Source organism: Dermacentor variabilis, unplaced genomic scaffold, assembly GCF_050947875.1.
Source record: "Dermacentor variabilis isolate Ectoservices unplaced genomic scaffold, ASM5094787v1 scaffold_18, whole genome shotgun sequence".
Classification (NCBI taxonomy): Eukaryota; Metazoa; Arthropoda; class Arachnida; order Ixodida; family Ixodidae; genus Dermacentor; species Dermacentor variabilis.
The window spans coordinates 9382561-9410542 of NW_027460346.1; the positions used below are offsets into that span (position 1 = coordinate 9382561).

Consider the following 27982-nt stretch of genomic DNA (forward strand, 5'->3'; position numbering starts at 1 on the left):
GCCTCAGCGAAGTGAACTACCGCATTGCACGTCTCACGAGCAGTGGACGACGCTCGGCCAAGGCTGAAGTGACGCACGTCGCGCGTCTGAGGCGTTACAACGCACGAGATGACTGACTCGCCCGGCGGGCTTCGTCTGCCAGCGGGGAAATGTTACACACGAGGTGTTTAACGCAGAACCAGATGAATCTGGTTGATAGGCGCGGTTGTTGAAGAGCGGTCTCGCGGCAGCTTGGCCAACGTCGTTCTCTTCTTTCTTCTCGTTGTCTCCGCGGCAGGCGTGGTTCATGACAGCTTGTGACATTATATATATATATATATATATATATATATATATATATATATATATATATATATATATATATATATATATCCCACTAAAGAATCTTGCACGTCCTTACTGCGCAGTCGAGGAGCACCTACCTGGCTGCATGAATTTCAGACCTGTGCTATATCGATCGTCCTAAACGAAATAGCGGAAACATGAGAAAATGGGGGCATAGCCGTACGCTACATCACTAAGCATTCACCAATACTCACGATTTGTTTATGCTGAAGTTGCCTTTCTTCACCCTGACCTTGTCCACTTCGGGAAGGTATATTTTGCTGAAGCAAAGTGAACCCAAGGATCCGAGGATGCCGCTGATCACAACGTCGTTCAAGTTAATCTGCGTTAAAAATGGAGAGAGTGTAAGCAGAGAAATGTTCCTCACTCTGTAACAAGAATTTTGGAAATATAGTTGGCTGGCAAATTGCCGTACGAGCTTCGGCCTTCCTTAAAGTCGAGTAGTTCCAAGCGCCGTTCATTTAATAGCACATTTGGAGCACGGCAGATTTTGGCAGACGCCAAATTGACGAGTAAGATTAGAAAGCAGAATGAAAAATAAAATGTAAACGTTTCGTGCGAAGCTCGTACATGCCTTCCAGCTCAGCCCCCTTCTTTGGGCGGCCGCCTCCTGGTTATCCGGAAAAGTTGAGGAAAAGCGAAAGATCGGACACCGCGGAAATACGCTTTTTCATTGGGGCAACGTTCACAAGCTGAGCTTGTTGGTTCTTCATAGGGTAAGACGACGCAGGAGCAATGCTATAGAGAGACAGGAAAGGATCGAATGACAGACAGAAGTGCTATGCTGTCAATGGTCGTTTATTTTTCCGGTACAATTTACTGTTCTACCACACCACAAAATGTTGGTTGTACCAAATATTGCTCCCTTCAATCACCTGCGTGTATTGATTTCTAAAGACGATGCCTCCTCCTCACACAATGCAACGGACAGCCAAGATATGCCAATTATGCGCCGATCAAAACTGTACTGTGCAGATGAAGTGGTGAAGCTTTTTATGACAACGGTGAGTGCAATCATAAGCACAGACAGCAGCTCACAAAATACAAGTGAAGTGTAGGCAGTATCTCTCATTCCTGTGGAAACAATGGCATTGGTTAAACTGGCCAATGCATTAACGACTGGCGTATAACGCTGATCTCAGCATGCATGGCTGCCCTGTTGTGAACTGCCATGAGATGGGCAGCAGCCGACCATTGACAAGCGCGAAATTGTCTCCGCACGTAACTCGCGGTCATTCACGTAGATACCAAGAAGGTTTTGTCGAAATAATAATAATATTTGGGGTTTTACGTGCCAAAACCACTTTCTGATTATGAGGCACGCCGTAGTGGAGGACTCCGGAAATTTTGACCACCTGGGGTTCTTTAACGTGCACCTAAATCTAAGCACACGGGTGTTTTCGCATTTCGCCCCCATCGAAATGCGGCCGCCGTGGCCGGGATTCGATCCCGCGACCTCGTGCTCAGCAGCCCAACACTTGTCGAAATAGTTTTGTAAAACAGGTGCATCCCATGCACTGTTCAAGGCCGAGTTGCAGTTCTTCGGAAGGATTATTCATTGCCGATAACAATGAAGCAACCCATATAGCTACATAATTTTTGATTACTGTATATAAATCTGTGATTAAGCTCTCGCATAGCAGGAGCCTTTACAGGCTCAAAATAGTCATATTGTCACGTTGTAGTGATGATAAAGAACACAGCAGCAAAACTGTGAATGACGAAAGCAACTCTTTATTTGGCGAACTTGCGTCCCTAAAAGCAAGTCACATTCAAAGCAGAACTATAGCAGCCAACACAACCGGCGACTGTTGAAAATCTGATCAGCGGGTCAAGCGCGGCGGCTTTTATACATGAGTCATCGAAGGTTCCAGCGTAATCGCTGGTGCCCGCGTGCCCTCCAGAAAGTACTACACAATTCACGGCGCACATACAATCAGATTACACAAGGTTTGGTTATAACAGACAACATCGATGACATTCGAGAAACTCCCGATACATGTAGGCGCGTACGGCGCCTTGTAATAGCGTTTAAGATTGGTTAGCCGGGGAAAAGCGGTCACCCGAGAAAGATCAAGTACATGTGTTAATATATTTAAAATAAAATATAAATTATAATAATTGCTTGAAGGTACAATAAAATTCATAACGTTTCAAAAGGAAGGGCAACTAGTACTATGAGGTTCTGTAAAATAGGAAATTAATACCTTGGGAAATTTTTTTTAATGCGCAACGCATCTCCTGATGTGGGTGACACTGTATACTTGATTTATTGCTAACTTCAATATACATTTGTCGTACTTCTTGCCATAACTTTATATGTCGTACTTACTGTAATAGTCTGCTGAGATTTTATTGGCAATTTTTAATGTTTAATGTGAATAGAATAAGCCTAAATTCAAATCGCGCAGACTTCTTCGCTTAACTTAACGGCTGTATTGAAATTCAGCAGGTGCTGTGAAGCTTTTTTGTTGAAAAGTGGTGCACGATATTCGCATGCCGATGCTCGCACACAGTATAACCTCCGGATGGTAAGAAACAAGTTCCATACCAACCAGCAGTAAACCCTCTAAAAATGAAATAATATAAACAAACGATGACGCCTGGCTAGCGACTAAATTAAGCGACTTTCGTCAGCCAGCGTGAGTAGACCGTCGGAAAATTACGTCCATCACTTCAAGCCCCACATCCACAAAAGCTTTTGGATTGTGCAACCGACGGATCTTTCTCAGTGATTATAATGACATCTTTGATAAATCCCTCGCTCTTTTTGTCCAACTAGTATACTTTCTCTGGTTGCAAGTGTTTATACATACGAACGAGAGCACCTTGTACGGCGAACGGCGTTTTCCTGGGAGACTCAGTTTGTTCCAGAGCTCGCTTGCTTATTTTCATTCGAACGCTGTCGTGAGTTTCTATCGTGTAACCCTTGACCAAGCAAGGATGGACAAGGTTATACTGCAAAGCGCAGGCCCAGGGGCCTGCGCGTCGCGGAAGTCGGAACCGTTAAGGGACATTTCGAAACGCGGATCTTAAGAGAAACTGCTACTGAAGTCCGCATTTCATAAAGCAATTGGGAACGGCATGTTACTTACGCCTGCGTCCACAAGCTCGGGCAAGGTGCTGGCCGACAATGTGGCGAAGCCGCAGGTGATTACAGTGAACACCTCCGACGGAGTCATCACCGCCATATACGGGTGCACCATCAGCGTTGACTCCGCCTGCAACGGCACACAGGCCAGCTCATTCGTTTCGGAGAAAGCGGGCATGCGAGTTACCGAAGGATAAAGACAATATATCTGAAATCGAAAAGCGTAGATTTGATACGCTAAAAATAGAAATGCGTGGTTTCGGCACTTATATTCTATGTAAAACGAAAGGAAGTCCTTAAAGGTATGGTGCCTAACTTTCGAAAGCAGCAGATGTGCTTTGAGGCACATTATAGTGGAGGGCCCCAGATTATTTCTTACCACCTGGGGTTCTTTAATGTGCGCGTGAACCTAAGTACACGAGCGCTCTTGCATAGCGTCACCAGAATGCCTGCTGGATAAATAAAGTTCTGTTTTGAAAGTAGTCACGTATTTTGTCGAATATTTCAAACGAGACCTCACAGCCTCGTGGGTACATCTCTGCAGTTTAAATGAACCTGAGAACAGAGCACGTGATCGTAGCTGCGGCTTGACCGCGTTGGGTGGATATTACAAGAAGTTTTGGCAATACAGGGCTGCGAAGGGTGAAGTAGAGGTGCCTGGTTACATAGTATATAGATCTTTGGGTTGCTGGGGACACAATACTATGGCTTGAAATGAGCTCTCGTCGGGCGCTTATCTGCTCCGGAGGGGATGGCAAATCCCGCGCCTACTTGAAGTGTACGTACTTCTGAAGATATCAGGCAGCAATCTTGCATTTCTTCACGTAAAGTATACCACGATGAGAAACAAAACAACGCCAAATTATGCCACTACTGGCCGGCGTTATCCTGCTGCATACATTGCGGAAGGTATAGAATCAGGCACAAAAAAAAAAGATCAAATAGCCCCGTGACTTTTGCCACAAGTTTGTATTTCGGGGCAGGCAACGAATGGAACAATACCTTTAGCTCTGCGAACATCACTCTGTACACAAGTGAAGAAACAGTCTTCATTACCGTGTGGAAGATAAAAAATGACGCACAGGGTCATACTACACATAGAAACACCGAGAACGTATAGAAAGATGCCTTTAAGTACGGTTGTGCTGACGCATAAGGCCGCCTGAGCTTTGTCTGTGCGATGAGTTGACATTCGACCAAAGTCAGCAGCAGCATCAAGTAGAGATTCCTTTAACAAACCATTGTCGTTATAGGAAAATAACGCTAATGGCACTCGTACCCTCGAGGCGCGCGCTCTATGCTCTGCGCGCAAGACATCGCATGCCGAGTCTCTACCGCTCAGAATGAGGCAGGTTTGCAATATTACCGTTACGTCGATTAGATGGTGACATATAGCCTATGCCCTTACAACAGGAAGTTACGAGTTTGTCGCTTGCACTCCGTTAATTGAGTGCCCGGCGTTGACAGCAAGTAAGTGGAAACTTTTCATTCCTATGACGCGCATGCATGCACGTTTCGATTATCATAGCCGAAAGGAAACGATAGAAAGAAACAGGATCCAGTGATATAATGTTGCACTTTGGCAATAAGGGCGAGACATTAAAAAGGATAGCAAAGCATTGAAAAAGTTTGCGGGACGCTTAAGCTTCGCCTTTAAGAGTGGAACGCAATAGCATTCTAAGATACTTGACTGCTGCGCACGCTTCGCGGCAACTGCTGCTTATGTCACTGTAATACTTACCGGGAAATGCTGGCGGCGAACGCTATCCACGAAGGCGAACTTTCTGGGGTGCGATCGCGGATCGTTGTTCGGCACGTTCGTTCGGTTATCGCGGCGCGCGATTCGCCTACTCTGCGCCGACGTAGCCAGCCGCGGGGTGCGGCCACGTTTTTGGTGACGTCAAAATCACGACACGCTCCTGTCAATCATCGTGCAACCGAGCACGTCATATGCTAGGCGCCGAACACGACGGGAGTTGGGAATTTTGGAGCGATCATACGGTCGTTACGAGACCGGCTTCGCATGGCACGTCTGGTGGATTGGATTGGATCCAATCGGCGGCTGCGGCTGCGATATGGCACGTTCGGATCCAATCCATAGTTCAATTCGCGAAAATGGCGCCTGCGTTTGAAACTTACGTACACGTAGTACCTACACGTACGTACGTATGAAAAAGTTTTTTTTTTCTATTTTGCAAAGATTTATTGCTACTGCAGTTTTATGGCAGTCTTTGGATACATCACCTAAGCAACGACATTTTTGAGGCATGTGCACTGAGTTCTTCCCGCTGGCCTGGGCGGGCCCCCTCTTACAGTCGTAGGCCTGGGCCGGGCATGGTCATGTAGGCGTTTGCCCAGGCCTGGCCTGTAGCCAGGGGCCGGGCCACGCCTGGGCTTCAAGCTACGGGCCCGTTGCTCTAATCCACATAGCACTACTTTATAGGAAAGAAGTTTCGGCACATTCTGACACCCATTTTTGAGCATGAAATATGTTGTCCTGAAAATTGTGGACACGACATGTAAGCATATGCCACGATGCATTGCGGAGGAATATATAGCGGGACAATGCTATGGGGTCGCACGAAACGTGTTGCAAGACACGTCTACGCGGTTAAGCGCTATGCAGCAAATCTGGTCGCCTACGTCGACCGAGCTTCTCAAATCATCATTTATGCTTTCCCGTGTTCTTAATGGTCATAACTCTGCAATCATGCTGCATTAAAATTCTACTCTAGGATCATGTACATCATTCCAAGCGGGGATGGTGGGTAATAATTATGCCATAGCAAGATTGTATGTAGAGTCCCAAACAGCAGTCTAATGACTTCCAGCCACAACGCGAAGCCGCTGAGCTTAGTTCTTATTGTGAGTCATTAGAGCTTATTTCAAGGATATCTGCAGTGCACCTAATTGTCTCCATATGTATTAAGTTTGCGGCCCTTGATTTTTATGTCGTAATGATGTTTTAATGTCCTTTTTTCCTGTAGGAAGTGAAATAGTCCATATACACCGCAATGCTTGCATTACGGCTTCGCAAGTGCAAGTTAGGTTTAATTGATGCGGCTTGCTTCAGAAGAGCGTTAGTTTGCGAGTCCAGATTCGCAAGTCCAGCGCCGAGAAATAGCTAAAAGAGGCAAAACGCTGGTTTTGACTGGAAGACAAATTAGCATGAGAAAGCACCAAAGTGATCATACATGTTCGCTCCGTCCGGCGTGATGTGCGACGAACGAAACACCTATCTGCTGCAGGTCCACATGAACATATTGCTATTTGCATACCTGTCAACTCTCCCGATTTGGTCAGGAGGCTCTCACATGTCCGATAAATCATCCCTATTGTACGAACACGGCCATAAATCTTCCGGAAAAGTGCCCCAATCCCATCGAGAGAAAAAAAAAAGAAAAAAAATACTGCCACGGCCATTATGCCATTGTGCGCTGGGCAACTAGCGAAAATCACATTTAAATCGATGCGATGCCATTTTTCTGTAGGCAGTGTAGGCCTAACTTAGCTTCAGATCAAGACATGCGTTGACGAGTGCGCGGAAGGCAAATGTCTGATAAGCGTTTCATAATGGCAGTTTCCCTTAAGTACGCTTCACCATTGTAGAGCTGTTATGTGAAGCATTTTAAGAGCGGAATAAGTACCTGCACGAGGCATACCGTACGTGTTCTTTAATTATACACGCACGCACGCGCCGTCTCCGGTCACATATGAGCATTGAGATGTCTAATAAAACTCGCAGCCAGTCAGAGCTGTTTCTGACGTTGCTGTGCCCCTGAAAAAAAGAGCGCTTTGTTTTTTTTTGTTAGGCCAATAATCACTTTCTATGCTTTTTACCTATGCCTCAAGCTTTTGCAAAGGTGAATAATGTAATAGTGGAGAAGGCTAGAAACTGACTATTAATAGACCTAAAATCAAAGCATCGAAAGGATAGGCATTTCTGAGCATGTATAATAGGAATATCCTGAGGTCGTTGAAGATATATATCGCTAAATAATAATTGCGCTGGTTACATTGTTTATTAGTTAACGATTTTTCGTTTTTATTAACACGTATTATGCTGGCGACCCCTCACTGTTCTCATTTATGTTCAGGAACCCTTAGGTCTGATTTCATTAAAGCGCCGAAGCATTTGTGGACCGTGTTGTAATTCTGTTTTCTTTTGTTGTTCGCTTGTTACTGCTGTAAGTCGATAATTATGCAGGTTTATGCACTTGTTACGTTCATTTTGTCTTTTACTATAAGGTCACATGCCAGCGTTCTGTGCGTATTATCTTGTCAGGCTGTTAAATATTTTTTAGTGGGCTGAGCAATCCCCAAAGCTGCACTACACGGATCTTTTCTCATCTTCATCCATTTTTGTAAGAAAGCAATGTGGAGAGATAAATTCATAGCGCTCACATAAACGCTCGCTTTCAATACGTACGATGAAGAGCTGCGCGTACCATAGGTACAAACATGTTGGCCAAAGCGCACATGGTTTCAGTCATGGTGGCCCCAGTGAAAAACTTGAACACGCGGACTAGCTTGACAATTGCGGCTCGGAGAGGTGCGATGCAGTAGACAAAATGTATCCAGAAAGTGACCAAGAAGAACCTCGGCAGAATCTGCGAAAGAGGAAAGAACGTGGAGCTTGAATTTAATGAATCCCGGCCTAAAGCCGTAATGTAAGCACGGTCGGCGAATTTCAATGAGCTCTCTGTGATGACAACTGCAAAGGGCAGCTAGGCTCAGAGAGCTACGTATGCTGCACATGCAAAGACAAAATGCAGGGGTCGAATTCCCGCAGTTCTTTGTTCGCAAGTTGCCGCTGCCATTGGCCGGCCGCCTTTTCAATTAAGAAATTAGCTCTCACGAGAAATCTACTGTAAGAGCTTTGTGCCGTGACTACGAGTCCTTATTCCAAATTCGTTGCTTGTGTTGAAAAACGGTTTTTAGGTTAGGGTGGGTACTGACGAAACGTGGCTGCAAGCGAGATAGTACAATGACGGTCCAATGGCTCGGCTATCACCAGGCACAACGCCCTGTCGCAGGCAAGTCTCGCTGCAGCAGACCTTGTTCATCCATCGCACGCTTGAGAGCAGCACAATAAGAGTGCGCAAGTGCACAGTCACGTGGTGTTGTTTCACGTTTCGCGGGTTTTCTTTGGAACGCGGAAAAAAGGACCACGTGAGATATATCGTGTTGGAAACAATTTATTGAGATGTTTCTCAAGGTGCTCTACAACTACGCGTATCACACTTGGGGTCAGCAGCCAATACTTAAAAAGTTGATTAACTAAACATAACTAATCGGTTAGTTAAAGGGAAAATAAAAAATAGCCAGAGTAACTCTAGGCCAGTGCCAACATTATGCATTTGGTTTAACTCGCGTCCGGAGTGGCTTTCATTTTTAGAACTTTGGCCGAAATTATGTGGGACAAGCTGTATATGACGTATGCTTCCACATATTGCTTCTGACGCGTGATTCCGCATTGTGATATTTTTGTAAATACTTAAGGCTAAATACCAACACGCATACCTTATCTTTCGACTCCTTCCGTGCAACTCAAGAGTACCGCCTATAGGCTTTGCAGCAAAAGAAATTTACGCGGTCTTATGCAGATTGTTCTTAGGTTAAGCAAACGAATATACGCCGGTTCAAACCAATTTCAACCGTTATTTCTTTCACTCCGGTGTTGAGTGGGAACTAAACCGTTTTCGTTAGACAGGAAGGAAAACATTCACGAAAAAAAGTTTCAGTTCGACACTCGGTCAATGGCAGACATTTTGCCAACAAAAGCACTGGTGAGATTCGTCCCAGACTTCATCGCAGTACAGTCCTGTGATTTTTTCGACTATACTTAGCAGAGCTACAATCTCCTTGTCTTCGTGCTTTTCTTGAATGGCCACTGTGCCAACTAATTACTTCAGCGCGGCTGCGGATGAGAGTATGACGTCAGCGCTAGTGCAGCGTTCCTGCACTTTCAAGATTGTGCTTCCTCTCTCTCTCTCTCTCTCTCTCTCTCTCCTCCTTTTTGGTTCGCGGCCATTGCACCTGTTTCTAAGCGAACTCGTTCATACTATAGAACGTTCACTGCCGCCGCATCTGTAAACGTGCCACATCGGGGTATCACTTTCTGCTAGAGGTGTGCGAATATCAGCTTTTGAATGCGAAGCATTTATTTATTTATTTATTTATTTATTTATTTATTTATTTCCAAGACTTGTAGCTCTTGCGGGCTGTTATAGCGGTGGGGGGAAAATAATTTTCAACAAACACGTAACGCCAGTTCCGCAATAAACAATGCATTCAGCAAGCACATACTGACAGTTTACGCTCAAATGAATCAGTTGTGTGCGTTTCAATAAATACATCTGCGTCAAGTTTGTTCCAATCGACTATAGTTTTCATAAGAAAGGAAAATTTGAAGGCACCAAGGTTATTTATTGGCGAACATTTGCCACTTTGACAGTATCTATCTAGCCGCCTACGTCCTTGTGCTCTCACTGTCGTCTCGTTAACTTGGTATGTACCAAAAGTGGCATAATATGACAAGATTGCATGACGAACATAAATGATTGGTCATGACATGAATATCATGACGTGCGTCATGTAGGTCATGAAACAGCCGCCTACGTCTTGGTGTTCTCGGGGCCATTTCGTTAACTTTGTATGTACTACGACTGTCATAGTATGACAAGTGTGTATGACGAACATAAATGATATGTCATGAAATGAATCTAATAACATGCGAGTCATGTATGTCATGAAACAGCCGCCTACATCTTGGTATGTACCAAAATTGGCATAGTATTACAAGAGTGTATGACGAACATAAATGATGGGTAACGACATGAATATCATGACATGTGTGTCATGTAGGTCATGAAACAGACGCCTACGTATTGGTGCTGTCTTGTTTGTTTCGTCAACTTGGTATGTACCAAAATTTGTTTACTATGACAAGAGTGTGTGACGAACATAGATGATATGTCATGACATGGGTGTCATGTAGGTCATGACGCATCCGCCTACATTGGGGCTCTTATGGTTGTTTTGTTAAACTGGTGAGTACCAAAATTGGCGTACTATATGACAACAGTGTATGACGAACATAAACGATAGGTCATGAAACAGCCCCCTACGTCTTGGTGCCCTCATGGCCGTTTCGTTAACTTGAAATGTACCAAAATTGGCATACTATGACAACAGTGTATGACTAACATAAATGATATGTCATGACATGTGTGTCATGTAGGTCAAATAACAGCTGCCTATGTCTTGGTGCTCTCATGATGGTTTCGTTAACTTGGCAGGCTCCTTGCACACTGCTTTGCATAGCGATTCCCACAGAGCGTGGGATCTGTCGGCTGTTTTCGTATATGAATCGAATAAGAATAATATGTATTGAATATCAAATTGAACATCTAATAGCCAAACGCAGACACATATATTTACATCAATATTTATTTTGCTCTGATTAAGTACCAAACCTGTACTGACTAGTGGTAAAAAGACAGCTTATAATGAGTGACAGAGCGTCATTCTTAAACAAAATAATACATTTGTTATTAAAACAACTGCACAAATTACCGCCTTAGAGCCTGGTTGCAAACGTGCTTTCCAAGCAAGAGGGAATGCTGTGGAACCAGCTTTTCAAAAATGCTGAAAATATGGTTGTAATAAAGAATGGAAAAAAAGACAAGGTCTTCCGGGTTTCATTAGTGTACTATGTGGTGTGTTGTTCCGTGTGTTTTCATGTTTGTTATTCGTGAGGGGAACTAGGCTCTTTCATTAGACCTTGACTTTTTCTCTAATGTGAACCGCTGTGGAGCTGCCCTAATTTCACTTACATCATGTTAACCTGCTCGAGCACCATCTTACACTTACACGGAACCTTTATACAGCCATTTACTTTCTTATTAGAGTGCACTACCTTCAGCATTGACTCACATTCTTAGAATGCACAACCTCCATGTTCACCCACATTCATTGTGGTGTAAAGCCACACTTCCAGTTCCACTTATAGGCGCGCGCAGTTTGAACGAGCGCACCTAGGCATAGATTTAATAAGGCCAACTCTAGAGCCTGTGGGGATGCGCGACTCTCGCGCGTCTTATGTTTTTCCCGCATAGCGCGCCTCCTGTAGTGCGGCTTCGCCGCGTGGCCTGCGTGATGCCCGCAGTCGATGCGGGCATCATGCGGGCCTGCGGTCGATGTGGTTGGGGCGCAGTGCGTGAGATGACGCGAGTGTTGCGTTGCTAACGCCGCCTCACGGCAGGGTTACTTGGGGGCGCAAGGGAGGACGGGCTGTCTCTTTCCCGGCGGATCGGCTAACAGCGAGGACGTCCCGCGCGCGCACGCCGACCCATGCTTCTGCGAGACCGCCTCGCGTGGCCTGCCTTCGAACGCGCCACCGTTGGCGTGACCGTACACGCGAACGACCAGGCGTTGGGATCCAGCATGGCGCGAACATATTCGCTCGTTTTCCGGTCGCGGTGAGTCGGCCTTCTAGATTTGTCGCGCGCCCATCGGCATGTTTTGTGGATAGCAACTCGGCTAGCAGGCATTGATCTATGAAAGGTGCAATAAATGCCCTTGTGATTGTTTGCACTACTGTGTTGTCGTTCCTTTGTCCCAAGAGCACGGGTGTGAGAGACCCGACATCTGGCGCCCAACGTGGGGCTCTTGGGACATCGGACGATAGATTTAACAGTTTGCTTCGTGCGAGACCTTTGTTTGAACCGAAGTGTAGGCCTAGCGTGAATTTTGATCGCTAGCATCGGCGGCGTGCTTTCTTGAGCAAGGTGATGGTGGCTGTAGTGTGTTTGAACATGTCAACATGCTAAGCCTTTTCGCAAGTATTTTTTTAATGACATTCGTCAGTACGAGAGCCACGTGGTCTGCATCCTGGGAGAGCGAGGCTGAGCGCCCGCGGAGCAGTGGCAAGCCTGAAGCGAGTGAGTACGGAAGCCTTGTGGGTGGTCCGAATTTCTTATGTAAATAGCTTCTTGTATCTCTTTGACTCGGATGAAGTCGCGGCTCTAGGAGCCGGGTGGCCGCGGGCCACGGGTGCCACTACGGGCTGACTGGTATTGCGGCCTGGCACCGGGCGCTCCGACACCGTCTAGGACGGTGGGCGCCGTCAACTCGGATGCTGTGTGCACCGAGCGGAGTAGGACCACCTCACACAGAGCTGACGTCTCCTCGCGGCTGCCTGTTTTGCGCTCATTTTGGGTGTTTTTGGATGCCGGTTGTTGTCAGGGTAGCGACGATTTAGGCCTAAGGCTTTACGAAGCTGCCTGTCGCACGTGGAGGGACACAACCTGGTGGACCGTGGCGTTGAGGTGTTGCAATTTGCTTCCCTCATTCTATTTAGCCTTGCACGAATTGAAATTACTCGTTCGACTCAAGGAATCGAGCTTCGTTCACATGAACTTAGCATCTGAGTAGCTGCCTGATATTTTGCTAGCCGAGTTGAACATCGTACCACGTGGGCGATGCGCATGCATAATTCCTCTCCCTTGCACTACTTTAGTGTTTGCCGAGTGTGTTGAATCTACGCAGTGTGATTGGAGTCACCCCTGGCTTGCTGTCACCTGCACATCGTCTGCGCTGCTGCCCCGGACTACGATCGAGCCACCCCGGGCGATGGTGATGCTGTGGCCAGTTCGGCGCAGCGACTTCGGCGGCCTCCTGCATCCAGCTAACAACCCTCGGCGGCGGACAAAAGAGCCGGCGGTCACCGACAGCTACGGCGGCTCTTCCCAGCAGGGCGCGTCGGCGCGAGCGACGCTTGTTCGTACCGACTACTGCGTCGTCGTCTCCGGAGTCCTGGCCTGGCATCGTGCCGTAGAGCCTGCATAGCTGCTGTCGTGACCGGCGGACGCCAGCGGTGTACCCAAGGACAGTTGGCTCGCATGCTATGGACAGCGTGTGGACATTTCCTCAGCGCAGCCACTGTTGTATGCACTCCCTTGATGTTAGACCGTGTGACATGTTTCGCCGGAATAAGAAGTGATTTAAGGTTGGGGGATGTGGGGATGCGCGACTCTCGCGGGTCCCCTGATGTTTTTCCCGCATAGCGCGCCTCCTGTAGTGCGGCTTCGCCGCGTGGCCTGCGTGATGCCCGCGGCGGTCGATGTGGTTGGGGCGCAGTGCGAGAGATGGCGCGAGTGTTGCGTTGCTAATAAAGCCCCTGAAACTTCGTAAAGTAGTGCCACTCTCCTCCTCCGCCTTCACTCCTCCTCGTTTTTCCTCTCTTTCACGCTCCCTCCTCGACCATGGCGCCGCCTACGATGCTCGAGCGCAGCAGACGACCTTTCGCAGAGTGAATGCACGCATAGCAAGGCAGTGCACTTTAGGCGTTCACGTTGGCTTTCCAGCTCCGGGTAACTTTTTGTACAGCATAGAATTTCTATTCGGATGCTTGTACAAATTCGGTAACGGCAGCTTTTGTTTATTTTTTGATAACTATTTCTTAAAAAAGTATCTGAAGGAGTGTTAACGCTGTGCGTTGACGACTGCGAATGTATCGCGTGCCCTACAATTAGGTACGCAACATTTGTCAAGGGCGTGTCGCAAGATCTTGTTGCGAATGGTTGTAAATAACACGTTTACCATCGAATGACAACCTCTTGGCTTCCAGCAAGTCCTCAGCCTAAAGAATCCGCGCGGCCCTTACCATGTGAATTCGCGGCGCGTATGAGCTATGACGTACAAAGGCTGACGGAGATCACTGCTCTGGAGATTAGAAAGTGTATTACAAGCTACAGTGCCGCCAACGTGCGTGCTTGCCAATCTAAGCGCGCGCAAAGCCTCAGAGGTGGGCGCTGGTGCTATTATGTTTCTCGTGTCTCAACGCCGACAGAAATACCGCGGCCGATCATCGAGTCGGGACTGTGCGTACACAAGAAAATAAAATGAGTTTTTAGCATTCGTGCGCGAAGCGGGAGCGCGATAACAATGCTTGACTCAATCTCAAACAAGACCACTGTGGCCTTCAGTAATTTTTTCAGGTTAATGACTTATCACGAATAACACTTCATCGTGCGTTGGTTCGTCCGTTTACTAAGTGACGTACTTGTCGCGAACCGAGTTGCACTGAGGTGCATGCATTTAGGACGGTTGCACTCCCTTCGAAGTAACATTTGCGAGACATTACTTTATTAGTGAAGTCATGATCGCGCAAAGAATCCCCCCGCCATGACGCGGCCGAAATTGCGGCAAGTGAAATGATGTTTTATCCATAGGTTAAAATTATATGAAACGGCATTCGAGTTGCAAGTTAACAGTTTATTTTCACATAGATGCATTACAGATTTGCCTTTGCAGTTACAAGTCCGTGTGCATCATTTATTGTCTCATTTCGTAAATAAACGCACCAGCCTAAGAGTCCTACAGCAAGCGCGTCTCAATTAGGCATAATGACTGTAGAAACTAACAGTAACATAGACGAGCAAGCTAACGACTATATGAGCGCGTGAACTAAACAAGCGTGCGAACGAACGAGCAAACGACTAAGCACGAACGACGACTAAACCAGCCAGGTAACGGGCGGGCGACCGCACGTTTTCTTTGCGAGTGCTCCACCGCCGCATCTTAAGCTTCGCACACTTTAAAGCTCACGCGAATTAGCACATACGTCTCAATTACCTATGATGCGGTCGCTCGACGACGAACGCACCACGTAACACGGTTTCGGGAGAGCACGCACGCTTTTCATCGGTGCCTCTGTATCGCAAATCCACCGGGCGACCACCAACAAATGTGGCAAACAAAGCTAGTCTACCTAAAGAAGGCTAGTAAGTAACCACAAAAGGCAGAGAGTTGCTCTCCTGAGGCGCTTTCATGATCGAGACTGAAATTTTATCAAAAGGACGGCGCTGAATCTTAAAAATTTTGTAATCACGTTATCGCAAGCAACCTCGCGTGCCCGCGAACTCAAGCCGGTTGGCGTTCAAAACGATTAAGCGCACCAAATATGACTAACATGACCACGTAGTGCGCATATAAGCAAAGCAGACGTTGCGTACAAATCATGTTAAAGCGTGCGTACAAATGACAACATGCACAGTGAACTGTGCAATATCTACTACGTTATTGCCCGCAGCACAATACGCAAGCCTGGCACATACAATACTCTGAGAGAGCCAAAACTTACATCACATAGTCGCGCGGAGGAAGTTGGTCGGAAGTTCTCCCTCCCGATTCGGTGACGCCATGTCTTTCTTCTTAACGCGTTGCGCTAACCGGACGGTATCGCGAACATACTCTTGCCTTTGCTAAAACTACATTGGCATCCAAACGCGCAGCAGGTCATGGTAACTGAAAATGACGTGAAGCGACATCGCACTTGCAACAAAACATCCTTCAAGGCGTTCACAAGATCAAAACAACACAGAATAGGAACGGAAGGAACGCCGCCAACAAGCGCCGCTTCTCGAGCAAAGATGGCACTGAAGCGCGACTGTAAACAAACGAAGCCGGCGCAAGGGGCCACGTGATGCCATTAGGCCAATAGCGACGCGGCGTCCGCTTCGGCCAGAGCGCTGGAGGAGGAGGCGGCGTTCTTCAAAGCGTGGCACTACTTTACGAAGTTTAAGGGGCTTTAGTTGCTAACGCCGCCTCACGGCAGGGTTACTTGGGGGCGCAGGGGAGGACGGGCTGTCTCTTTCCCGGCGGATCGGCTAACAGCGAGGACGTCCCGCGCGCGCACGCCGACCCATGCTTCTGCGAGACCGCCTCGCATGGCCTGCCTTCGAACGCGCCACCGTTGGCGTGACCGTACACGCAACGACCAGGCGTTGGGATCCAGCATGGCGCGAACATATTCGCTCGTTTTCCGGTCGCGGTGAGTCGGACTTCTAGATTTGTCGCGCGCCCATCGGCATGTTTTGTGGATAGCAACTCGGCTAGCAGGCATTGATCTATGAAAAGTGCAATAAATGCCCTTGTGATTGTTTGCACTACTGTTGTCGTTCCTTTGTCCCAAGAGCACGGGTGTGAGAGACCCCACAAGCCAAATCTTCATATAGCGCCCATGCCTTGAAATTGGCAAGCGCATGGGAGCCGCGACGTTGCTAATCTGTGCAGGCGCGCATGCGCAGACGACCAGATGCTATTTAGGCGAAACGCGCAATCATGCGCGCAATCAACGCGATTCCGAGCCTCCCTAAGTATTGTGGCGCCATCTAGTGCACGCACCTGAAAGGATACCCTTTCACGCGTCGTAAACATTACACGGAAATTTAAAACGAAGCTTTCTGCGCCTTTCCCTTCGATTTTTCCACTGATGCAGCTGTCTTGCACGCCTCGCGTCGTGCACGCCTCGTGCACATCGCTTCAGCGACAGCGCACGAATACGAAACCATTGCCGTTTCCACCTTGCTTCTGTGCGATCAGCTGTCGGAAATGCAACTGAGTTTTCGCTGCCACACTGTGCTCCAGTCACGTCGGGTTGAATCATATGTATTGAAGACGTGTGCAGTAGTTGGCTGCAAAAATAGTGACTGGCATATGAAGGAATGGAATGAATATGTGAAGCGAAGTTGGCGGACCGTTGCTGCAACTGTCCGTACGTGTTACCGTCACTTCGAGGTGTACGGCTTTCTTTGAGGATACAGAAATTAGCTCATCCGCCAGCATTGTATCGCTAACCTTTAAACAAAGTGCTTCAGCCGCGGAACGCCAGCAAGAGTGAGTACCGCTCGTTAAACAATGACAACGGGAGTAGCGCCGCTTCCTTTCATAGTACGTTTCGCGCACAGTATCTAAACACATCTAGCCTCAATTGGCATGGAATCTTACGCCCACTCTATAGCCAGCGTGTCCATAAGGGAATGGGCGTACACTTGAACATATGCGTACCATACATGAACAATAGATGACGGACTACACCAATAGTGCACGAATGGTCGAAGCTGAATGTTTCGTGACGGTCCACAAGAGTAAGTAAGTGACTAGCGATAATACATCTTTGATACAAAATATTGCAATGTACAAAATGGCTATGTTTCAAGCCTTGTGCGCAGCAAGAACAAATCTTTCGGAAGTGAGCACACCCGCGGGAGATTAGGCAGAAATAATAAGATAGTGACCGCACCAAAGAAATGTGACAATCCGCGGCTTCAAATATTTGCCAAATAAAGAACGAAGGGCATAGCACACTAATCCTGGTTCACTTCATGAGCGGAAAGTTTGGATAGCTTGGAATGGATATTTAGCCTCGCTTTTAAAACAAGCACCACATACGCTGCTCGCGCCGTTTGGACATAGTTTAATCAGCTTCCAAAGCGCTCTTGCATGTTCTCTGAAGCTGTGGCCTCCCAGTCACCGTCTGCGATATCTCCCAAAACAGAGGTTTTATAAGCCGCACCGGCGCTATACACATCCTTTGTAAACGCGGAGGCGACGGAGGCAGTTGAGGTAAGCAATGAACTCGTCACCACGTGATCAAACATGGCAGCGCCCACAGGATCGCCGCGAAAAGGGTGAACATGTATGGAAGGCGCGCGGCAGAGAGGAAAGGCGACGCGAGATACTCGTTTGGACCTTTCCGTCCCGTCGCATGTGCACCCCTCCGGAGCTGCCTGGGAGTCGCCACATTAGCCGCTTGAGAGCTTATAGCGTTGTTTTGCGTAGCGCATGAATGGCTTTAGGAAAAACGCAGAGGAGAAAGAGCGCTGTTTCTCCTCTGTAGCTTTCCTAAAGCGATTCTTGCACCGCGCAAAACACCGCTATGAACTTATTACGAACTAGCTCAAGCATACACCCTTGGTACTCTTGACAGCTGCAATCATGCGCAAGCCCCCACAAAAGTATTGCAGAAGCTGCAGCGCTGACCTTTCTACTAACGTGCAAGTCCAATGGAGAGGTAGATAGAATGGTAGAGATGAGGAGGGAGAGGGAGCGGAGAATGGGCAGAAGCGACGCAGTCGCGAAACAAGTGAATAACAAACAGCCTTGCCACTCTTTGCTCGCAGGTGGGGGGGGGGGGAGAGAGGGAAAAGCAGGCGTTAGAAAGCAAGGAAACGCTACTGCTATAGATATGACAGCGGTTGCTAGTGAACTGCAGGTACGGTACCTACGTTTCTGCTACTTCTGAAAAATGAGCAAAATGGAAAATTTTCAAGCGGACAACAGACGCAGAGCGTGCAGACGCAAAGTCGCATTAAAGCATCCCAAGGTCTGGGTGACACTATGGAGGCGGTCGCACGTCAAATCAACACTTCTGTGCCCGCCAAGGTAGCATTGCAGCTATGGCATTTCTCGAGGTGGCAGGCTCGGTCCCGACCGTGGCAGCCGCTATTCGACGGGAACGAAATACAGAAGCACTGGTGGACTTAGATTTAGGTGCACGTCAAAGAACACCAGGGTGTCAAAATTCACGCGGAGTCCGCCACTACGGCGTGTCCCATAATCTGATTGCAGTTGTGGCACGCAGTCTTATAATTCAAATTTGACACTTTTGCCATGATTTGATGTGCCCTGTGAGAGGCCTCAATCAAACACGTCTCCCAATGTGTTCTCTGTGCTACGCAGACAAACAGCACTGGTGGTGCTGGTAAGGTTTACCATCAACTCACCACTCTCATATTGGACTAAAGGCTGAAGAAATTAAACATTCGCCGTCAAGATCACCGCTAGTAATCGTCAATCAAAGGAAAACAGCAAAGAAAGCTTCGCTCACATCGATTAATTCCCACAGTTACTGAAAAATATACAGAATAAACATCACACATTGTATACGTACGAGCTATGTGTAAATGCATGTTCTTTAATTGTATTTTGGATATTTTTCGCGTTACAATAAGTAGAGGTAGCAACAAGGCGGCGCCTTCGCGCAGATTTATTCCTCTAGAGTTAGCATACCAACTCTATGCATCCAGGTTTCATTTCGCCATGCTTTGCCTACTAAGCATTAATACTGCTCCGTCTAGAGCTCTACCCTAACTTGGTGCGTCTTTTTCATTGCGAGTTTCGTATTGACGCCTTTTTAGTTGCCATACGTGCACAAGATGGCCTCAAATTGTCTAACTCCTGAAGTCGTTTAGAGGAGCTCAGCTCGTCAACGCGATCCTGGTTAATTTTACTTCGGAAGAGCTTAGCTCGTCAATGTCAGTATTCCCGCTTTCAAAGAGATGTGGATGAACTCAACACGTCCACAACTTAGTTTTTTTGCACAGACGGCTACAGCTGCAGTGTTTGAAATGCGTGGTTATTTCGCTTTTTTTTGTCTTACTACATAGCTGTCAGCACTTCTTCAACGCCTCAAAGGCCACGCTGATTCAGTCTTCATGTTCTCAACATAGATGGCAGCCATTTTTTCAGAGCAGGAGGGGCGCATTTACTGCCATCTTTGTTTTCTACTATATATATATATATATATACACACACACACAGACGGCATCTTTGTTTTCTACTATATATATATATATATATATACACACACACACACACACACACACACACACACACACACACACACACACACAGACGGCAGCTCTTTATCAGCGCTGAAAGACCGCGTTTTGTGAATCGCGTGCCTTTTGCACGTTTTGACAGATTTGGAACGATGGCGTCTGCCGCTGACAGCTCGAACGTGAGTAGCGCGTGCAAAAGAAAGCCGCTGCTCGACTCTGACAGTGAAAATAAGAGTGAAAGCGATGCCCTAAAGTTTTGTTCTTCTATAGTGAAGAGGGTGAGATAGTCTTCTTATCGCTTCTTCTACCGAAAGTGATGATTCGGAAAGCGAAGACGGCGCTGACCTGGCCCGTCAGTGCTGCAGCGCGGACGCCGACACAGCCCCTCTCTGTCTGAAGGGGGGCTGTCGTGCAAGAACGCACGAAAAGCTTTCTTAGGGGAAGAACTTTCCTTCGCACAAAAAAAGCTGATTTTGAAACAAGTTACAATAAAACATTTCCCCTCGTTTTAACTGTACCGCTTGTGGCAAGGGCAAGTACATATATATCTTGCATAGCAAAGAGGTAAAGTGAGATATACATGCATAAAACATGAAGCAAATTGGCTGCTTTGGTATGGTTTCCGGTGGAGCGAAATTTGAAATTAGTAATAAAATTAAACCAAATATGTTCACGTTTGGTCAAAATAAAATAAATAATTTAGGGGGCTAATTAACGAGATGAAAGTAGTTAGATGCCCAGATTCCACGAACCCCAAATCAATCTGAAGTCGCCAAAGAATGCCTTGTATTCAGAAAAGATCAGAAGTTGTGGGGAAAAACAACAGCTGGGACTTTTGCGCCGCAGAAATTCGTAAAGAGGCCCATTGCAAGAAAAACGTCACAGATTGCACTATAGAAAATAAAATTCATACAAGACTAGACTCCCAAAGCAATGATTAACAGCCTACAAGCAAGAAAATCACAGGTTGTCATGCAGGTTATCATCGCGAAACTGAAAACAAGTCTATAGCATTACGCATTTTGTATCTGCATTGCTTTGAAAACTTTTGTCGCCAGCTAACTCCTGCTAATTTGCGATACTTGCTTTAGCAGACGGAGAATTGTTACGATACTTTAAAATTCAGCTGTTGCGAAATAATTAGTTCGGACTATCGAAAATACCGAATAGTTCCGTTTTGAATACGAATAGTTAGTTTGTGGTATTCGATTCGTATTGAAAATTTGGAGTAATCTCCGATCCTTACATTCTACTGATGCGTGCTACGACAGTTGATCTGCTGTGAGACCGCCGGCACCGCGAAAATTGGTTCTAAAAATAATTATATTCATCATCACGTCAATGACGCAATAATTTTGAAATAAATAAATGTGAAAATGGAACTTAGAACCATGCTGCATCGGATTGAACACATCTCTCTCTCTGCGCTGTAGGATCCAACACTCTTAGTTTAGAAGCTCACACTAATTTATTTCTGTTGTGTTTTGATTTTTGTGGTCATGCCCAAAATGCTGCGGATGTTGTAGGGAATTAAACCTCAGAACGGCTGCTCAAGACGTCCGCACAGGTTGTCCACTGAGTAAATATTTTAAACAGAGCAATAAAATTTGAAGTCACTGCTTGGTTCGCAATGCGTCGCAATGCGTCGCAAAAGCATTAACCGTTCGCTCCAAATAGTTATACATTCATGAGAACCATCTTCTACCAAACCGTGAATGCTTCGCATTACGTAGATGTCAACCGGAGTTGACTATGTTTAATTTTTTTTAATATGTTACCTATTCTCTGCGCTAGAACACCCGGTCTGCGGTGCATTTCCTAGAGCTTGTGACCTTCTGATTCGTATAATTTCAGAATTGCGAGAAACATTATACATTCCAAAAACAAAACTGCGTGAAATAAATAATTGGATGACATCTCGTCTTGTCGAGAAAGAGATTCATATTCGCTGAGAACGCACATGCCACGCAGTACCGTATCAACCAGGGTCATGCTTCAGTTATCGCAAGGAAAAAAAATCTGGGTATCGAGAAAATATCTGAACTCCTTGAAAATCCAGACAAAAAAAAAAAACAGGCCGAACCGGAAAGATGGTAATCTACGCTGCCAAAAAATGTTCACACCCTTAAAAGTGTTTTCTTGTCGCATTGGTGGCACCAATACCGTTAGGGCCTTACAATAATTTATAGAGGACGACAACGGAGCTCTAACTAGACGTGCGATGACAAAATACCTAGTTGAAAACTGTGTAAACATTCTGACAGCCTTGGCCGCAAAGGAATATCCGAGAGGAGAGTTTCATATCTCACCCTGTGAAATCTTATTGTCGGATATTTCTATGCGCCCAGAATGATTACAGAATGCGCCAGAATGATTACACAGTTTTCAACCATGTCTTTGGTAATCGCACGTCTAGTTAGACGTGCGATTACCAAGCTCTGTTGTCGGCTTCTGTAAACTTTTGTAAGGCCCTAACGGTAAGGGTAACAGTGCGACAAGAAAACACCCTTTAGGGTGTAAACACTTTTACAGTGCAGCACATGGCTACGCAAAATGACCTAACAACTAAAGCAAACTTAGCTTCATCTTTCGGCCTTTAAGTTAATCGAACAATGGTACCGCGAAGAAGCCGAAACGTCGACCCTTCTGACAACAACATATTGGTACGCGTTTTTTTATCCTATATCTAATACAAATCCGCGTGTCTGAACTCACCCCTTTTTTATGTGACAATCTGTACTTAAGTATGGCTGCTCTTTAAATTAACGTAATATTAGGACAGCATCATGAATATATATATATATATATATATATATATATATATATATATATATATATATATATATATATATATATACCGAGGTGTGGTAATGTCATCGGACTGCTCACGGAAGCCGCTCATGAGCAACGCCATATTGTTAAAGCTGTAAAGCACCCAACTTCATCGGAATATTCAATGCTCGCATGTAAATGTAAAAAAAAAAATGCCCCTTGTGTGACTTCAACAAAATTTGAAGAACGGCTGTGTCATGCGGGACCCTGCCCAGGCCACCCTCTTTACCTCTCGGGATCAAATGACCAAACCGAATTGCTAAGTTCCGGTTTGGCCAGTGCGGAAGGAGAGAGAGCTACACGGCATTGAAAGTTGTACTTCGAGGGGATCACTATTCGCCCGACTCAAGAACCTCAGACTGAAGCTTCTGTATTTATTGTGCTATTATTTCCCTAGACTTAACGAATATACTTATCTAAAAAAATATTATTATGTCTCAAGGCGTAATACTAGTGTTTGCGAAATTATTATAGAGAACGAAACAAAGATGAACTTGTGTAATGGCTCCATTTTTGTCCGAGCAGTACGCCAGTGGGACAGGCTGACTGAAGACCAAGCGCTTGGCGCAAATGATGTCCTGTATTTGCTGATGTAGCCCTCTTGCTGTAATGCCCTTTGGCACTGCGAGTAACCTTTAAATAAAATAAGGGAAGTCGTTTTAATCACTGCCAGTTTCAGCCAGTGGGTTTATTCGCTTATTAAATGAGAATAACTAATTAAATTTGAGGTTTGCTTTTCGCCATCCTGAATACAAAGAAGGTTAGAAAATACTCTTTATGCCCAATTTTTATTCTAGCAGAAATCGCGCGAAACGGGCGACCATTGATTGACGTATTCGAGCCAAAGCGCTTACGCATTCTTTTGCGTGTGTGACGCCACCGGACAAAAGAAATGTAGCAATAAACATGCGCATAAAAGTAAAGCTTTCCTCCTTGGTGCATACGGGTGTCACGTCATCTGAGTTGTCAGATAATAAATAAGTATAAAATGTGCACCGCGCATGTCAGATCTGGCGGTTACAAAAAGAAATATCACAAAGCGCCCGCACAGACAGTCGTTAATATTAAGGCCAAAGCGTCCTTGGTATTCTTCGCTGCTGGTCAAGCTCCGAAATTCTGTCGTTGTTTGAATTCCTATTGCGAAAGAGCCTAAAGCTCTCTAACATATTCGGGGCATAGGCGAGTGTCACGGCCCACACTCACGCGCAACAGGAACGGTGCCTGTACGTCGAGCTCGCCGAGGCCGACGAAAGAGGTGTTCTGCAGCGCCTGGGTGAAGTTTGTGCCGACGGCGAAGCTGCCGAACAAGAACTCGAGGCCCCACGGCGCCATCTGAACGGCGGCCAGCATCTGCGACCCGAGGCAGGAGACGAACGGCGCCGACGTCTTCCACTCGAGCAGGGCCACGGCGGACACGTACCACACGACTACGCCGCGGCTCACGCGTCCAACGGAGATCTGCGCGTGGCGGTTCGAAACGAGGCTTCTCAGAGGTGCATGCTGCTAATTCAGTATTCGGAATGTTCCCTGCAACGACTGACGGGCGACATGAAGCCGAGTAACCAAATAATTACTTCCTATGCTTCGTATACCTGCTCAAAAGAAAAAAAAAAGGACGTAATCGCCTTCATTGGCAAGGCTTGAATTACAGTTGGCTAAAGTGCTGTCATCGGTCAAACATTTTTGCAAGGTACCTACACTGTTCTCGATCTGTACAAGAGGAGTTACGTGCCCTGTTGCTTCTTTTTATTCGTGAGCGAGAAAGATCAGCTGAACTGAAAGGTTCGATCTTTTTTTTTGGTACTTCAAACCAAACAGAAAATGAAGTCTGAGGAAGCTTAAGAGATATTAACTGCTATTTGGAATTATTGCAAAAAATAATATGGAAAATGAAATTGGACGAACAGACAATTTGCCGCAGGTAGAAGCCGAGCCCACACATGCTATGCGGATTCGTCCTCCACATCTTGTGCGGCCTTATGCGTCGGCCCTGGTCTAGCCCAGCTTGTCGTATTGTTCGTTTGCGCTTTCGTTAATGGACTCAGAGACCTTCGATTTATTAGCATTTTTTATTTTAGTTCGATATATACTTCCATGTTTAATTTTCAGCAACCGGACAGTGTTTATTGAGGTGGGTGAGGGGTGCCATTGCCACGTGCATTTGTTATCGTACTTTTTTTACGCCTTAAATGTTGCTGCTTTCGCTTCATGCTTGTTACGACCGTCCGGTTTAATTTTGCTGCGCAAGACGAGCTTGCAACCTTGAATTTCTATTGGGTAAAAGGTGTTGTAGCGTCTACTACGACAGATCATTATCAGATCGGCACCGTGAGTGGAGGATGTTCCCATATTGCCGGCATCACCACCAGCATACGGGACTTGGATAAGCGACTGATTGGCAGCAGCGTCATTCGACTGGTTAATCGCAATGTGTGTTGCCTGTCACCCCCACCCATAGCAGGCACAAATTCGGCCAAATACGTTTGTCGATTACAGTGTATCATAGAGTTTCACGTATTAATCGCTAGAGGCAACTCCGGCGTACACGCGAGCTGCAAGCGGCGTGGTTGAGTCAGCATGGGAATGAAGGGTAGAACATGGATTTGCCTAAACTTTGTCCTTCTGGCTTTAAAGGGCTTCGCGTCTTTGCACACTCTTCGTTTTCAACATAGTACTGTGCAATAAATAATTTAAAAAGTAGTATCAAAATCTTCTGACGGCAGGATTAAAACACACCACCTCTAGCACCATTACATGTACGGACGAATCCATCGAGAAGCGACATAGAACGACCATTTGAATTTTTCGCGGGCAAGCCATGGCGCGTTAAGACACTTGGCGCGTTTCGATTCGGCTTCCTCGACAGCCTGAATTGCGGCAATCAGTAGTGATTGCTCGTGTTCGCAGTATTTTGCACTTCGCAAAGTATAGTGAAGGCCGATAAAGCGTCAAAAAGAAAGCCGCAAGAACGTCGAAATCCACAAACACGAAGATCTGACAAATCCATGTAATACCAATGAATACCATGGTGGCTGAACGATTGCAGCGCCAGAGTTAAAATAAAATTAAATTATGGGGTTTTACGCGTCAAAACCACGATCTGAATATGAGGCACGCCGTACTGTGGGACTCCGGATTCATTTTGACCACCTGGGGTTCCAGATTAATGTGCGCCTAAATCTAAGTACCACGGGTGTTTTTGCATTTCACCCCTATCGAAATTCGGCCGGTGTGACCTCGCGCGCTTAGCACCGCAACGCCAAAGTCACTAAGCAATAACGGCGGGTAGCGCCAGACTTCCCTCTAGTAGTTATTGTGGAAAACTGTATACGTAACAAAGCTCTCTTGGTTGATTTGGCAACATACGCCTTTAACACCCACGAGACTGTATGCCTTATTTCGTGCATTAGCCAAGCGTATAAAAAAATGCAGGAAAAGAAGAACGCCCGCACGCACACACGTACTCACGCGCACGCACGCACGCACGCACGCACATGGACAACGACTTACGCCAGCTGGGTCCCTCGAAAATAGCGCGGCTGCGCAGAACATGAGTAACGTGGCGCTGAGCGGGAGCATGCGGCGCACCTGGCCCCGGGACACGCGCAGCACGTGGCCCAAGCACACTGCCGCCGCCATACGCCACACGCGGTCCGAACTGCACGCGCGCAACCACTTCTTTCTTGAGCCGGGCGCGATGCGCAAAGACCACGGTGGCGGAGCGTCCAAGGACGGTGACACGCAACGAGATAGATGTGGACAGAGAAAGAGGCAAACTGGGTAGAGGACGACCACTGATTCGAACCTGAGCTTTGTTGTTGCGTCCGAATTTCAAGCCTCCTAGAAAATTGTGCTCGAAAGTTAACTCGATTGTCAAGTGCTCGAATGACTGAAGTAAGCAGGGAGCCAGATGCTGCGAGACAATTCCATAGCTTGTCCTTGCTTTGTCTGCTGTTAACGTGTGACATAACAAACCCTGCGAAATGAAATAAGCGGTAAGGATGGCCCCAAAATGAAAGAGAGGCAATAGAAACCATTTTAAAAGCGATTCTCTAGCGTTATCGTTTTGCCGAGTTCGCAGATTACGCAGTACACTTGCTGTTTTCATGTTTTAGTAGCGCAAGCACATAGTTTCTCTGTAATCTCGGGCATATATAGACTAAAAAAAGACAATTAGGCAGAATGATGATTGTCAAAGTCAAACGATAGCTTCCGAGTAGACATGCTGAGATATAATGCTGGGCACACTTGTTGGCTAGCTACATTGTTTAAACGCTACGAGACGTGCGAGTGCTGTCATGACGCAACTGCCTCCAGGACCGGCCCGGGTCACGAATAAGGTTGACACCTATCGGGTACAATGGTATTAGGATCGTGCCAGCTTTCATAATTCTGTCTCCGCCGTCGGCCTACTTTACTCGGCCAGACAGCCGTCCACGCAAAGTGCGGGGGAGAGCCAAAGAAAGCTTCGCTCAAAAAAAAAAAAAAAGAAAAGGAAGAAATGGGGCGCTGCGCGCCTTCAAGGATCAGCACCTTTAATACGGTACACCTGTTTTGCTTCAATGACGGGCTGATATATTTAACTCCAGGCACGCACTGGTCTCCATGAACAGGTGAATCTGGCTGGCGTGGCCGGTCTGTATCCGATGTTTTACAACGGAAGTTTGACCCAATGACCGATCATCGCGATCAAAAATGTCCCGGTACGAGACAAAAAGGCAGCGAAGTGCGTCCGCATGGTGGATTGGAAGGTCAGGAGCGATCACTGTCGTGAAAGTTTCTACTAATTGGGTTGTAGGACCTGAAGCAACAGAGGTAGGCGACGCAGTATCAGTAGTTAGGGCAGAACTATGGTAGTCGCAAGCCGGAGCCAATGTTGCAAGAGATGAGGCCTGAGGTAGCACTTGAGCGCAGAGGCCTAAATTCACCACAGGAAGAAATGTGGCATTTGCCTTTTATACGGACGACTGTGCATGGGAATGCGACGTTCTGTGACACGAGGACAATGGCGTTGGGCGACACGATGTAATCGCAGTCAGCGATAGGTGGATCGGGTGAAACAGCAGTACAGGTCAAGTTCGGTGAGATAGGCGAACGTAATCGGCGGAACATAATCGACTCGGCGTAGGATCAGGAGGGTGAACGGCATGCGGTAGGGCGAGTTGGACAACACCCGCAGAGCGGCCAATAACGGTCAAATGTGCCGACAGAAAATGAAGGCCTACGATGATTTCGTGAGGGCACTGCTCCAAGACGTAAAACAAAACAGAAGCATGGCGTCCAGATACAGTGACACGGGCGGCAC

The 27982-nt window shown here is 46.7% G+C and overlaps 1 protein-coding gene across 1 annotated transcript in view; it reads right to left on the reverse strand.

Annotated features, from left to right (window-relative positions):
• Positions 1 to 535: 535 nt before the first annotated feature.
• The window catches only part of LOC142568360 (putative transporter YutK), a 66542-nt gene continuing 39095 nt past the window's right edge, over positions 536 to 27982 (reverse strand). Inside the window, exons 2-4 of the mRNA XM_075678360.1 lie at positions 7885 to 8046; positions 3441 to 3566; positions 536 to 667 (exon numbers count right to left, since the gene is read on the reverse strand). Coding sequence (XP_075534475.1) covers positions 536 to 667; positions 3441 to 3566; positions 7885 to 7929 — 303 coding nt within the window. The 5' untranslated portion in view covers positions 7930 to 8046. The remainder of the gene's footprint in view (positions 668 to 3440; positions 3567 to 7884; positions 8047 to 27982) is intronic.